The sequence below is a fragment of the Equus quagga genome, chromosome 9 (assembly GCF_021613505.1).
Source record: "Equus quagga isolate Etosha38 chromosome 9, UCLA_HA_Equagga_1.0, whole genome shotgun sequence".
NCBI classification, from domain to species: Eukaryota; Metazoa; Chordata; class Mammalia; order Perissodactyla; family Equidae; genus Equus; species Equus quagga.
The window spans coordinates 8,714,649-8,727,645 of NC_060275.1; the positions used below are offsets into that span (position 1 = coordinate 8,714,649).

General features: G+C 37.5%; 1 protein-coding gene across 1 annotated transcript in view; it reads right to left on the reverse strand.

The window, feature by feature from the left end:
• Positions 1-6,728: 6,728 nt before the first annotated feature.
• The window catches only part of DOK6 (docking protein 6), a 400,855-nt gene continuing 394,586 nt past the window's right edge, over positions 6,729-12,997 (reverse strand). Inside the window, exon 8 of the mRNA XM_046672318.1 lies at positions 6,729-7,127. Within this exon, the coding sequence (XP_046528274.1) occupies positions 6,988-7,127 (140 nt within the window). The 3' untranslated portion in view covers positions 6,729-6,987. The remainder of the gene's footprint in view (positions 7,128-12,997) is intronic.

The window sequence follows — 12,997 nt, forward strand, 5'->3', positions numbered from 1 at the left end:
TTATAATATTTTCTGTTCGGTCAGAAATTCACATTTAGGTTCCAGGGACAGTTATCCCTTTGCATTCCATTCCAAAAGGTGGCTCAACTAGTATTTAAGTACAGATGTCCCCAAACTATTATTTATCTGGAATAGATTGTGATTAAAAATAAAATATGTCAACTCATTTATTTTCTAATAGAAGCAAATTTGTAATGGGTATTTTATTTCTGAACAAGGGCCTAGTGTCCAAAGTTATTTTTATCAAAGTGATCATAAACATTATATTTAATCAACAAATGACATCCCTTTATAATGTACAGTATAAGATTTCACAAAGTATATATAAGTTAATTTAAAAGAATTTACAGAAAGCAAACATATAACACATAATTTAATATATTTTGAAGATTCATTGGGATAAGGACTTTACAAGATGGGATAATTCTGTGTGGCCCTAAGAAAATGATAACTATAACATATAAACTAGGTCAAAAGTCAAAAATGTGTGTGTGTGTGTGTGCACGCGTGTGTTAGGGTTTGTGTGGAGAGGGTACGAGGGAGCCTCTGCAGGTCCTGGGAGGTCTCTTGTCCTCTGTAGTAAAGATGATGCTGGTGCTCATGCTCATTCTTTGAATAGAGTAGACTGATTGGTTGCTGTGATTTATATATTGCCTGCTATAGCTAAAATAATAGAAACTGTCAACACTGGAAAGAATCTCTATTCTCTATTTCAGGTCTTCACAAAAATTTGGAGCTCCATTCCCCCTACTCCACCCATTGATATATATATATATACTTTTGATAAGAATAAGCATTGTTCCTTGAATTATGCAATAGATATGCAAATATGAATGTGAGTAATCAAATTATTTCATATTGACCTACATCATGTTAATTTTTGATTCATATTTAGTATCAAGATACTCCTATCATTTTATTCTTTATTTTCCTTGACTTTCAGCCCATCTGTCAAATAGCTAATGAGACTGGAACACCATAAAACCCTCTCATGATGTTTTTGAGTGAAATCCTGTAGTGACTTTTAAAAAAAATTTAAATCATCTCAATCTTTTTCTTTTCCTGAATTTGGGCTTTTAAAGTTTGGATTTCTGAAAGTAAGCACCTCTTATGAGGCTGTGGGTCTCTTGAGTGAATTAAGATAGCAATAAGATTCCAACATAAACACAATTACCATTTTAGGGTAGATACCCTGCTCCATTCGATGCACAATTCTGTGTCTACAAAAAGGGTTGATTTTATGCTCTATTTAAGTCTAAAATCATCCTAAAACCAGGGAACAGGTTGAGGAAGTTAAGTGTATTAACTACTAAAACTAGCCCAAAATAACTCTTAGAAAATTTAAATCCATTCATTCTTCTTAAAACCAGAATATGCAATATGGACTAGGGTAGCAGGCATAGAAGATGAGGTAAAAGAAAAACTTATTAAACAGAATTATTAGAAGGAAGTTGATGTTTCTATCACAATTGCATTTTTCCTCTCTTTTAACTGTTTACAAGATATTAAAATCTCAAACTAGGGAAAAGTGTATGAAAATCACAAGTAATATGTAGTTTTCTCTTATTTCGTAATTTTAAATTATTTCTTATTTATATAAACCAGTTAATTTAAATAATTGACTTGATGTGTAAGATATTTTAATGCAAAAAAACTCATTCCCCATATTTCAATTGAAAATGGAAGCTTTGTGAAGTTCACATGAAAAAATGTAGTCCTGATGTTGTTCATGATCTAACGAAGTTGTGACAAACGCCATAAGTGATTAAACAAAGTGCTACAGAATCCCCCAAATAATAATCTCAATTACAATATGGTGAATTATGGAATACAAAACACGTACACCTATTTATTTATTTATTTTTAGTTTGACTATCACTTTAGGATAAATATGTCTGAATTTCCAACAAAGAACTGGATGACAATGTAAGAGTAATAAAACTTATCCCAATCATTCATGACCTACAACAAGTCTAAAGAATTGACCCACGAAGCCTCTCTATTTATACGTTGGTGATGAGTCCAGGAAGAGTAGGAGACTCTGAAAAACATGGGAAACACTGAAATGCTCAAGAGCCTATTTACTCACAGGCCATGTGGCATTCTCAACTCCCACTACACCTCACTGGGAGACCAGATGAGCCAAGGAAACATCCCTGAACCAGGAGCCTGGAACTAGGCCAAACTATTCCTAACCATTTCTTTGCCTTTGAATAAACTACAGCATCCATGGGTTTTGGTTTTCTCCTGGGTGGAACATAAAGTGGGACCTTTATCCTACATGACCTTTAAGATTGCATCCAGAGCTAGCAAGCATTCTTCCTATCTAAAAAATGTGCCCAACATCTCATAACACTTCCACAAGAGTCTATAAACTATCTAATGCCTTATCTACTTGTCACAACTGTAGAAATGATACAACAAAGATTCACATTCTAGAATAAGAAAGTAGAGATTTGTGGTAGTTTCAGGGAGAAAAAGGTGGATTACTCTTTCAAATACATTTCTAGAGAATGCACATATGGGGCTGTTGATCTCTTCTGACATATGTAGCCTCCAGCCAGTTTCACTGATAACATATCTTCATGTTGAAACTCACATGAGGTTGACCATACAAAAATGATCCTCATGTTACTGGAGAGGGGATTTTGTTACAGATTGTTTTGTATTCAGTAATTTTCACTAAATCCAGGAATTCATACTTGTTGGTTATGTGTTGTTATGTGTTGTCTTTCTGTGGTAACTTCAAAACATGATACAACTGATGTCTTCTTTCAATTGCATACCTAGCACTAAGTGAAACTCCATGGGAAATTGCACTCCATAAATTTCACAGGCTAGAAATTCATTTGGGTGGCATACGACCTATTATTATAATTTTAATGAATAGCTAGTAGCAAATTTTTATCTATTTTGAGGTCAAGTTCAGGGGATTACAAAGTATCAATAATGATTGGTAAAGTAATTTGAAATTGCAAGATATTGATAGACATTGCTAATGAAATTGGAGAAAAATGTGTAATTTTCACTTTGAGCAGTTTGTAGTACAATATTTATTATAAAACATGAAGTGTTAAAGGCTTAAAGCTTGGCCTCATTGAATATATATAGTCCGTTTATTGTGCTGTAGTATAATAATCAAAACTGGACTATAATTTTTTATAAGAATATTATTTGTTTAGCTAGTTTTCACTGTAGCATTATTGGTCGATTTTAGTAAGTGGCTCCAATAATCTAGGCAGTAAGGTACTCATGCTTTTTTACAAAGTTCTCTGAGATACGGGCCAAAGAATGAGGGGTGGACATCAATTTTTATGATTTTTTAAAAATATTTATGTTAAAGATACCACATGCAATAAATTGGATTTGTAGAAACTACTAATAGTGTAAAATTGTTAGTCTACTGTTTCTATATTGGACAGAAAGTGTAAGTGGTTGGCCATATTACAGGTGGCAAAGGTTTCTCGAACATAAAATTGCCCAATGAAGACAGAGAAAAATTGTACAAGATACTAGGACTGGTACTCTAGTTACCATTTGGTGAAAATGTGAGGTTTACTTTTAATAAATATGTTTCACTTTATATCACATGCTTTATCAAACAGCATCTTTCCTAATACATAAGTAAATATATACTTCTTATTTCATTAAGTTCAAATTGTGGCAGTGGTCAGAACCTATTGACTCATAAATATTTGCAACCTGCATAAATAAATTAGTTGTGAGTGTCTATTATTCATTCAATTAATAAGCGAAAGACGTGTTTTCTTTTTTCCTCCACCAGAATAGTAAACTATTGGTCAAAGTTACTTTGTACTTTTCTGCATTTTAAATATAATATTATGTGTTGGTCATGTATATAGCAGCTAATATCATCAGAAGAAAAGATTGGGGACATAAGATATAAATGCCCTCATATAATGGATCTGTGAAATGTGTACATCCTCCAAGCTTCTCTGTCCTCAGAACAGCCTCTATTACTTGTGTTGAGCTCCTTCATCATTGCTCTCTTCCAAACCAATATGGAAACTGTGACCATCTTCATTCACCTGTCTAAAAATCGGGATGGAACCCCAACTGAGTCACTTTCAGAAGGAGCCAAAAGATGTCTTTGGTTCACAGCAATCCCTCCCTCACAATGAAAAAGTCACCTGTATATTAAAGTATAAAAATTTCTGAAGGGAGAAAAATGACTTGCAAAGTGTAGAGGCATCTTCAGTCAAAAACCTACGAGCTCCAGTGAGTTGAATACATGTCCATGACCACTCTAATTGCTCTCCTGGAAGTAATTTTATGACGTTCCAGGAGACTGGTACAGTAACTTTTTGTCTTTGGTTTTTGTAGAAGATATGTCTGCTTGTCATTTTTATTACAATACGTGCTGCCTATGTCAAGTTTATTAGGTTAATATAAATTCTCCTATTTGTTCATTTAGCAATTTGAGTTAACTACAATTTTAACTATAGTTGGAGGAGTATGCTGGAATAAATCTTCAAAATGTACCATTAGATATTTTATAGCATCATTCTCATTGTGATGAGCTTGGGCCAAAGACTTGGGAAGGAAATTACTCTCTCACACACTCCTTTTATGACATCATTTTGAGAATGAACTGGCCCAAGGTTATGCCTGATTTCTGGTATCCCCTCAGTTATGCCCACTGGTAATGATCACAAGCAAATGGTGTTCTTGAAGCAACTTCATGCAGGGATTGTGTCTCCCACCAAATAGACACAAGAGCAGACTCATCTAATTAGCAGAATCCCCCCTGGACTCGCTGTCTGTGCTTCTGGCACGTTAAAAAAGCTGAGAAATGAACCAGGACCCTTGAGGACTTTTCCCCATAAGTCCCTTGTAGAAACTTGTGGTCTCTAAGCAACAGCTCGACTGAGTGAGACAGGAGAGGCTTGCTCTGAATGCTGCATCACTAGGAGCTGTGCTCAAATGGTCTCAGCTGGGAGTTGCTCTGGTGTGTTTTACTAACGGCATTTCAAAAGCAAATGCCATGCACTAAAGTGATTCAGAGGTGTTTAACCCTGAAAACCGGGATTTCAGGGAGGGCTGTACCATTGCCAGGAACCAGTCATCTGCTCTTCCGCAGTGTCAGCAAAATTCACAGTGCAGAGAGTTTGAGTAATTTTCTTTTTATCCCTGAAAGCCTAGGATAATTATTTTTCACAGCCACATTAACTCTTATGATTAGCATCTTGATGGGGTTTTCACACTTATCTGAGATTCAGAGAGTCTAGGTAGTTGCTATAAGTGCAAATTTATCAAGGAGGGATCTAGAACCATTTTTATTCAGTAGTTGTTCTCTGAAATGAATTGTCAATCTGCATTCAAGCTATGGATAGGGATGAAAAAAATACTTATCACAGATCAGCAAAACCGGTACCTTTTCAACAGACTATCTTTGATAGTATAAAAAATTTTGCTATTAAAATAAGTCAGGCTTTCATCTTACATGACTTGGCTCACTGGTCTTGAAATCACCATGGAGTAGTTGATGGCTATCCATCTTAGGCATGTGACATCAGATAACTCAGGCAGAATAATCTTTATTTTTACTCAAGTGAACTCCAAAATTAAGGACAGAAATATCTTTGTTGAGCGAAATTAGCCAAACTTCCTCAGTTCACATGGAAATCACCACTTCCCTTTAAACCTTGTAGGTTTGTCATTAATGTCAGAGATGAAAAAAAATTATATTTGATCCATTTTCTTTTATAATCCCTGCCAACTCATGTCCAGTAAAAGGAAGGTAAAGCCCAGCAAATTCTGGTTACACAGTAAACAAGCCCCTGATGACTTTCTGAGAACAGCATCCACGAAATCTTAAATAATTGATATCTACAATCCTGTGCCTATTGTTCTTCTCCTGACTGCAAAATAGCTGAGTTGTTTTTAAATGTATTTTTATCTCTTTCTTAAACAGGTTCTCATTTAGAGTTCACTTTTTCTCTAGGTTAAATGGAAGCTGATGGGTGATAACACCCAATCTTCCCCGCGTAGCTCAGAGGGATGGCCAAAGGGAGAAACGTTGGGACAACAAGGGATACTAATCAGAAAGACAGCACGGTGACATGACGTGTATGACACTAGACCAGTTCCTTTGCTTCCAAAGCATTCCCTCCTTTCACATTTTCACTTGCACTTGTCATAGGAGCAGACTGGACTACATAAATACTGTTACTAATAAGAAGCCTTTTTTTACAGCACTATTTTAAAAATAGCTATTCAACATAACAATCTTAATTGTAATGCACCAAATGACAGTTTTCAACAATTTAAGTGAGCATATCCTGTCACCCTCAGCACACATTTGATATATACTTGTTGGATATAGATGGATATGGCAATATCCATATCTATATTTGTCTACAGACACACACACATACACACACACACACATACACACACACAGTAGAGCTACAAGGCCCTGCTTAATAGTGTGTTCTAAATGTTGTGTTCCCTTAATTGTCACTGGGCTTATTTATATGGAGAGTTATGATGTCATTTATAGAGTTTACTGGCTTTGTCCCTGTCAGAACCTTCCAAGCCACGTAGCTTGTGGTGGGTCAGCATTATGTCCAAGGACATACCTCCTGTCATCAGATGGGAGAGCTGAGCCGTGAGGGCAGGGTACCACCCACCACCCAGGTTCAACCCAGTATAGGCAACTTCTTTCAGTGCCCAGGCTTCTGCCACTGTCAGACCCAAAGAATTTTATTTAAATAACTGTTCATACGATTTGGATTCTATTTTTGTAAAACACAGATTCCCCCCAGAAATTCAATAAATAAAGGACTTAGCCACAGAATCAAGGGAGCAGAACTCCAGTTTTTAACCTTCCACTGGGATCGGGGCTCGAGCCAACCCATTTCAATTTTTTACTGCAAGTGGTCTTCCAGGAGGCAGAGGGTGCAATGACCCTACAAGCAGGTCCGGGACAGACAGTCTCTCTGATCAGCAGTGGCTCTCTGTGTGTCATTGAATGAGGCTGGAGCTGTAGCTGAATCCATAGCTGCTCGACCGAGATAAGGACTGCTGTGTCTCTTCGTTCTGCTCTGAGGTGTAGCTGGGAAAGGTCTGTGCGCGCGACATCTTTGATGAACCAAACCCGTGACCTAGAGGGAGAGAAAGGAAGGAGAGCTGTACTAGCAAACAGATTCAGAAAAGCAAAAGGATATATTAAACCAACCAATAAGCCAACAAACAGAGCAGAAGCCCTCAAATCCTCAATGTTGAGATCTGGGTAAGTAGGTAAAAATGGAGAAACTTGGTCCTTGTTCCTTGATGAGTTACGAATGTTGTATTCAGGGCTTCATATTTTCCTCACATGTTTCATCAAAAATTACGGATGCCAGAGAGCTAGGTAAATTTTCCAGGGATCTCAAACTTCATCCTTCAACTTTTGGAACAAAAGCAGAAAAAGCTTTTGCAAAAAAACACTGGTTTTAATAGAGAGCCTATAAACTGCTTTCTTTTCCTTTATGCTCACTTTCAGCATACAAAAGCAAATTACACACTTTCTTAAAACCTTTTTGAGCAGGTAAACTACACTTTATCCTAGCCAGTAACCATCAATTATGAGGAAAAAGTTTTCGCAAAGATAGCATTCAAAGCCCTCACTTATCCTAGCAGGTTTGTGAATAACTGAACCCACTTCATGATATGGTTAATGGTAACGAAAAACTTTTATGGTTACTGAAACGGCCTAAAAGTCGAAACTCACGTGAAATATATTCAATGAAAATTTTATCTATGTTTTTTGTAGTTCAGAAGGACCCCTGCAATGAGAAATTTCTCTAATACTCAAAACAGAAAAGTGATTACTGGAAAACTTGTCAGAATGCTAACACTGTATGGAGAAAGTATGCACTCTAAGGCTTGGGACAAACTTTCCAGGGGTCTCTCCATCTGTTTTCTTAATCAGTAATTAATTATTCTTCATACTTGAGAGTTTTGATAAGTATCTAGTGGATGAGTTTTGTGGAGAGAGCAGTAAAATAGATTTGGTGTGCTGTGCCCTTTCAGAGTGTATATTTTACCCAAAGGAAGAGAGGTACTTAGTTTGATTTGTAATGTTTCAGGTCTCTGTGGCGAGGAACCCAGGGAAGACAATCTGTTAACACAGAAACATCGAGCATCCTGTCAGGCTCCTCAGGTGGTACTGTCCTTTGCAAGGTCATGCACTTTAAGCCAGTTTCATTGTCAGATGTGTTCGATGACTCGGAAAATATCCTTGCAGTGTCTGAAGCTTGGGATCCAGGAAGGCAATGCAAATGAATTGGCTAATAAAAAGCTAATTAAACTGGTAGAACCTCTTCATGTTAAAAAATTGTGAGAGCAAAATCTTGCTTTCTAGATAAAAATAATTTTAGATTCACTGTGTGTTTGATTCTCTTATTGATTAACATGCTCTCATGTTGATCCACACAAGCAGATGAAGGGACGAGAGATGTGGGCATTTCTTCCTCTCACCCTGCGGCTGCTCCTGTGGTTCTGCTGCCCAGCTTCCTTGTGAGCTTCCAGACCTTTCTGCTCTCTTCCCTCCCTCTCCCAGGGTCCCCTAACCACATTTCCTCTCTTTGCCCCTTCAGGCCTGCGGGTGGTAACGCTTCCTGCTGTTGCTCATCCTTCACAATTCCTTGATGTTTCCCTAACTTTACCCACAGCTCTTTCAATAGTCTCTTTGTTAAATTCTCTTAAACATCTCAGCTGAGTATGTCTTCTCTTTCTTGTAGGACTGTGAAGCTGCAATGAGGAAAAATGAAGCTGGGAATAGGCAGAAGAGTGGAGAAGTTAGAGGGGAGGTTAAGGGGACGTTGAGGTGGAACTTAGAGCTGAAACTCCAGATACACATAGTGCTTCTGCTACTTACTAGTCACAATTTTGCCTCCTTCTCTTACCATTGACTCACTGGATGATAGTTCACAGTTCCTGTAAGTGGAGACACTGGCATTTATGAGCATAAACCAGCTGGAAATTCTAATATTAAGACCATGTTCCTGGCCTTGGTTTTATCTTGTTATTTAAAAAAATTTTTAGACCTATCTGAAAGAGACCATGGGCACACCCTTAATTCTCAGTACTTGGGAGCTAAAAGCTAAAGCTTAAGTTATGAATTCAGAATAGCCTTTGCCTTTGCCCACACAGTTTTTTACCCCAGAATCTTGGGTGTAAAAATTCAGTAATGCAAGTAATATTTGCCAAACATCTGCTAAAACAGTTTAAGACTCCACAGGGAAGACAGGTAATGGCAGTACGGTCCCTGACTTTGCAGGGTTCATAAGCTGCTTCGGGAATGATCAGACAAGGACAGACAATTATAAACACCAGAGCTGTACAGGATCAGAACAGTATAGCAATGGAGCTTAGAAGAGCTTTGTTATAGAACTGTGTATGTCAGTTCAACAATCACAAATAACTTCTCTCTGGTGTGTGCAAACACCGCCACCACCATGGACTTCTGAAACAGACAGACTTGAGCTCAAAGTCCAGTTCTGCCATCCCTTCTTGTGCCTCATTTTCCTGCATGGAGAGAACACACTTTCCCCAAGGTGTTTTGAGGATTAAACAAAACAACATATAGGAAGGAAGATACCTAGGATGGTAGGTACCCAATAGATGTTAGTTTTCTCCCTTCTTTCTACACTATATTTGTTGTTAGTGCCATTGAGCTGATTCTGACTCCTAGCGACCCTGTGGACAGCAGAGCAGAACCCTGCCTGGTGTTTTTGCACCATCCTTACCCCTTCTAGTACTGTATCAGACAATGCTCTGCTGCCATTTACAGGGTTTTCATGGCTAATTTTTTCAGAAGTGGGTGGCCAGCTCATTCTTATTCCATGCTGAATGGGACCATATTCTCATCGGTCTTCTTGTTCAATATCTATACTTTCCCCACCATCTCAGTGTGCTGTCCCTCATTATGACAGATTTTGAATATTATTCTCTTTCAAGGTCAACATTGTTTTCTTCATCTCCTCTATGAACAATTTCTAGTGTAATTGGAAATTATGATTTATTTTACCTCAATCATTTCTTTACAGACAATTCACAAATGATGCTATTTAATATTTATCACAAACATAACATGCCTCAATCAAAATTGTACATATGAAGGCTTAACGAATGCTGTTTGATTTTGGGAACGAATATGAACACAAAAGAGAGAGATAATTAAGCATTTTCTCAACATTCATTTGAATGATGCCCTTAGGCACTGTTGATGAAAACAAAACAAAACAGAAATCAACTTTGTGGCTTAAATTAAAAACTTACTGGAAAGAACCTGTTCACTCCACTAAACACAGACCCTATTAAATGCTTCCTAACTTTCCCTCCAGCTCACCCACTAAAGACAAGTAGGACTAATATGTACCTTGGGGATGTGGGGGATATTATAATTTAAAAGCAACAAATTTGTTAACTATTAGTCTATCTTAATCTATCTTTTGAATTTTGGTTTCTACTTCATTGTAAATTCATGTTTATTTGAGTAAAAAGTAACATTTTCTACCCACATTTTCAGGTAACATTGACAATCTGGGAAAAAACATCTCTATATCCCTGGCAGTTTGAAGTATACTCTGAAATGACGCTTCATAGCATCCTCCTGTGCCCTTCTACCATGGTATGGATACAAGCCCCAGACTGAGAAACATACTTCCATTCCATAAAGAAGGAAATATATTGGATATAAAGAAATTTAAAACACTTGCTTTATTCTAAATTCTAAAATTATGACTTGTCAAAATTCCAGAAACTTAAAAGTACCACATGACAAGAAAGGCGACATCACTCTAGCCATAAAGAGAAATCTTCTCTGCTGCATCATAAAAGATTCAAACCAGTAATAAACTAGAAGGAACACAGTGCCATAGAAAATAACAACCAAATTGGAGTGCAAGACCAGAGATTCACATCACATTTAGAAGAAAAAAATGGAAAATGACAGCACTGTATAAATAGCCTGTTCTTCCTGAGGAATTAAGAAGTACGTTGCGGCCAGTAGTTACCACTGCTCATTCCTTTTCTGCTGGCCTCTAGGTTTCTATACTTACTAACACTGATTGCTTACTTTACATAAAATAAAAAGGAAATTGCTTTTTAGGAAATCAGAAGGATCCCAAAGCATAAAACTGGTGGTTATTAATGGGTAGGAAGCAATGGCCTCGTAAAGCTACTTGATTTGAATTTATGTGTTTTATTAGTTTATTACAATCTGGGGGAGAGGAAGGAGTGTTGTCCCTTTAAATAATAAAACAAACAGAAAGAAACCAAAGCAGAAAAAAACCTCCAAATAAGACAGTTGCCTCATGAGAAGGGAGCAGAGCAGAGTAAGGGCATCGATAACAATCGGGCCTAGACAGACACAGAGGAGATGCTGTCTTCCTTCAACAAGGGGTTTCTAGCCACTAGGAAGGAAAAGGAGAGGGCAGATGGCAGCTCAGGCCTGGACGCTGGAGGAGGGAATGGAAGAATGACTTGTGGTGCAAAGCAGAGGTCTGTAAGGCCTCTCACTGCAGTGAATTGGGGGCCAGAAGGCTTTTATGGGGTGTTTAATGCTTATCCTGCAGCTGGGTAGAAGTCCACACAAGACTAGAGGTAGACGCGAACCAGGGCTGCCTACAGTGTCTTAGTAACAACCTACCATGTAGTAGTTACGCTTAGAAATGCCAAGGACTCATTGTCAGCATCTCTTCTGTTAGCTGTATTTGAATTTCACTCAATTCATTTTGCCTCCAGTTCAAACCCCAGGTTTGATCTTTGTGCTCTCCAGGGGGGTACTTCTGAAATTCATGTGGAGATTCCAGAATTCCAGAAGCTTCATGACCCTTGAACAGATTTGCTGGGGTTATCAAGGCTCAGGTTCCACACATTTGAGCCAATGAGGAATAAAGGTCATGGGTTTCAAGCCATAAAGAAAGGGATTTGGAGAAGCCATAATGTATTAATCCCTATTCAGTGGGCACATATTTCACGCAGACCCTATGCTAAGTCCTTTAGAAATATTATTTTTAAAAATCTTCATATCAATTCTATAAGGTGAGATTGCATATCCTCATTTTACATGTGAAAAAAACCAAAAGGGAAGCCTCTAGGTGTTTAACGACTTGCCGCACCGACAAGTGGTAGAGGCTCAGATCTGGGTCTGCTGGAAGCTGAAGCCAAAGTACGGCCCTTAACATTTGCTTCACTGCCTCACAGAATTCTTGTTCTTTTTTTCAATTTGGCATCTTATTGTCTCGTTTTATTTTACTCTTTATTTAGACACACAGGTTTTACTGTTTTTATTATTTTTCTTACCTTTTATTTTTTTTTAAAAAATTGAGGTATAATACGGAATGATTGACAAATATAATTGTATATATTTAAAGTTTACAACTCTGATGTACATACACCTTGTGGAAAGACTACCAAGATCAAGATAATTAACATATCCATCACCTTACATAGTTAATTCTTTTTTTATTTGTGAGAATGTTTAAGATTTACTCTCAGCAACTTTCAAGTACACACTACTGTGTGATTAACTATAGTCACCATGCTGTACATGAGACCCTCAGAATGTAGCCTTCGTTTAACTGAAGATATATGCACTTCAACCTACATCACCCTAATCCTCCTGCTCCAGCCCCTGGCAACCACCACTTCTCTCTTCCCTCACAGAGCTGTGTGGTTTGAATTCTAGCTCCACCCCTTACTGCTGGGTGACATCTGTAACGTTATTTTATGTTTTGTCTCTCAGGTTTCTCAAGTGTATAATGGCAATCATAATAGCTTCCACCAGCAGAATCATGTACTAAATGAGCTAACCCATAATCACCTAGTCTAATAGTATATTGTACTAGTGTTAGAATAATACAATATTAACACTAAGAGCAGGGGTACTATATTGTGGTATGCACACACACACACACACACCTCATTAGCTCATTTAATCTTTGCAACATCTTGCTACTGAGGTAGAAATAAAGTGTTTGCAATA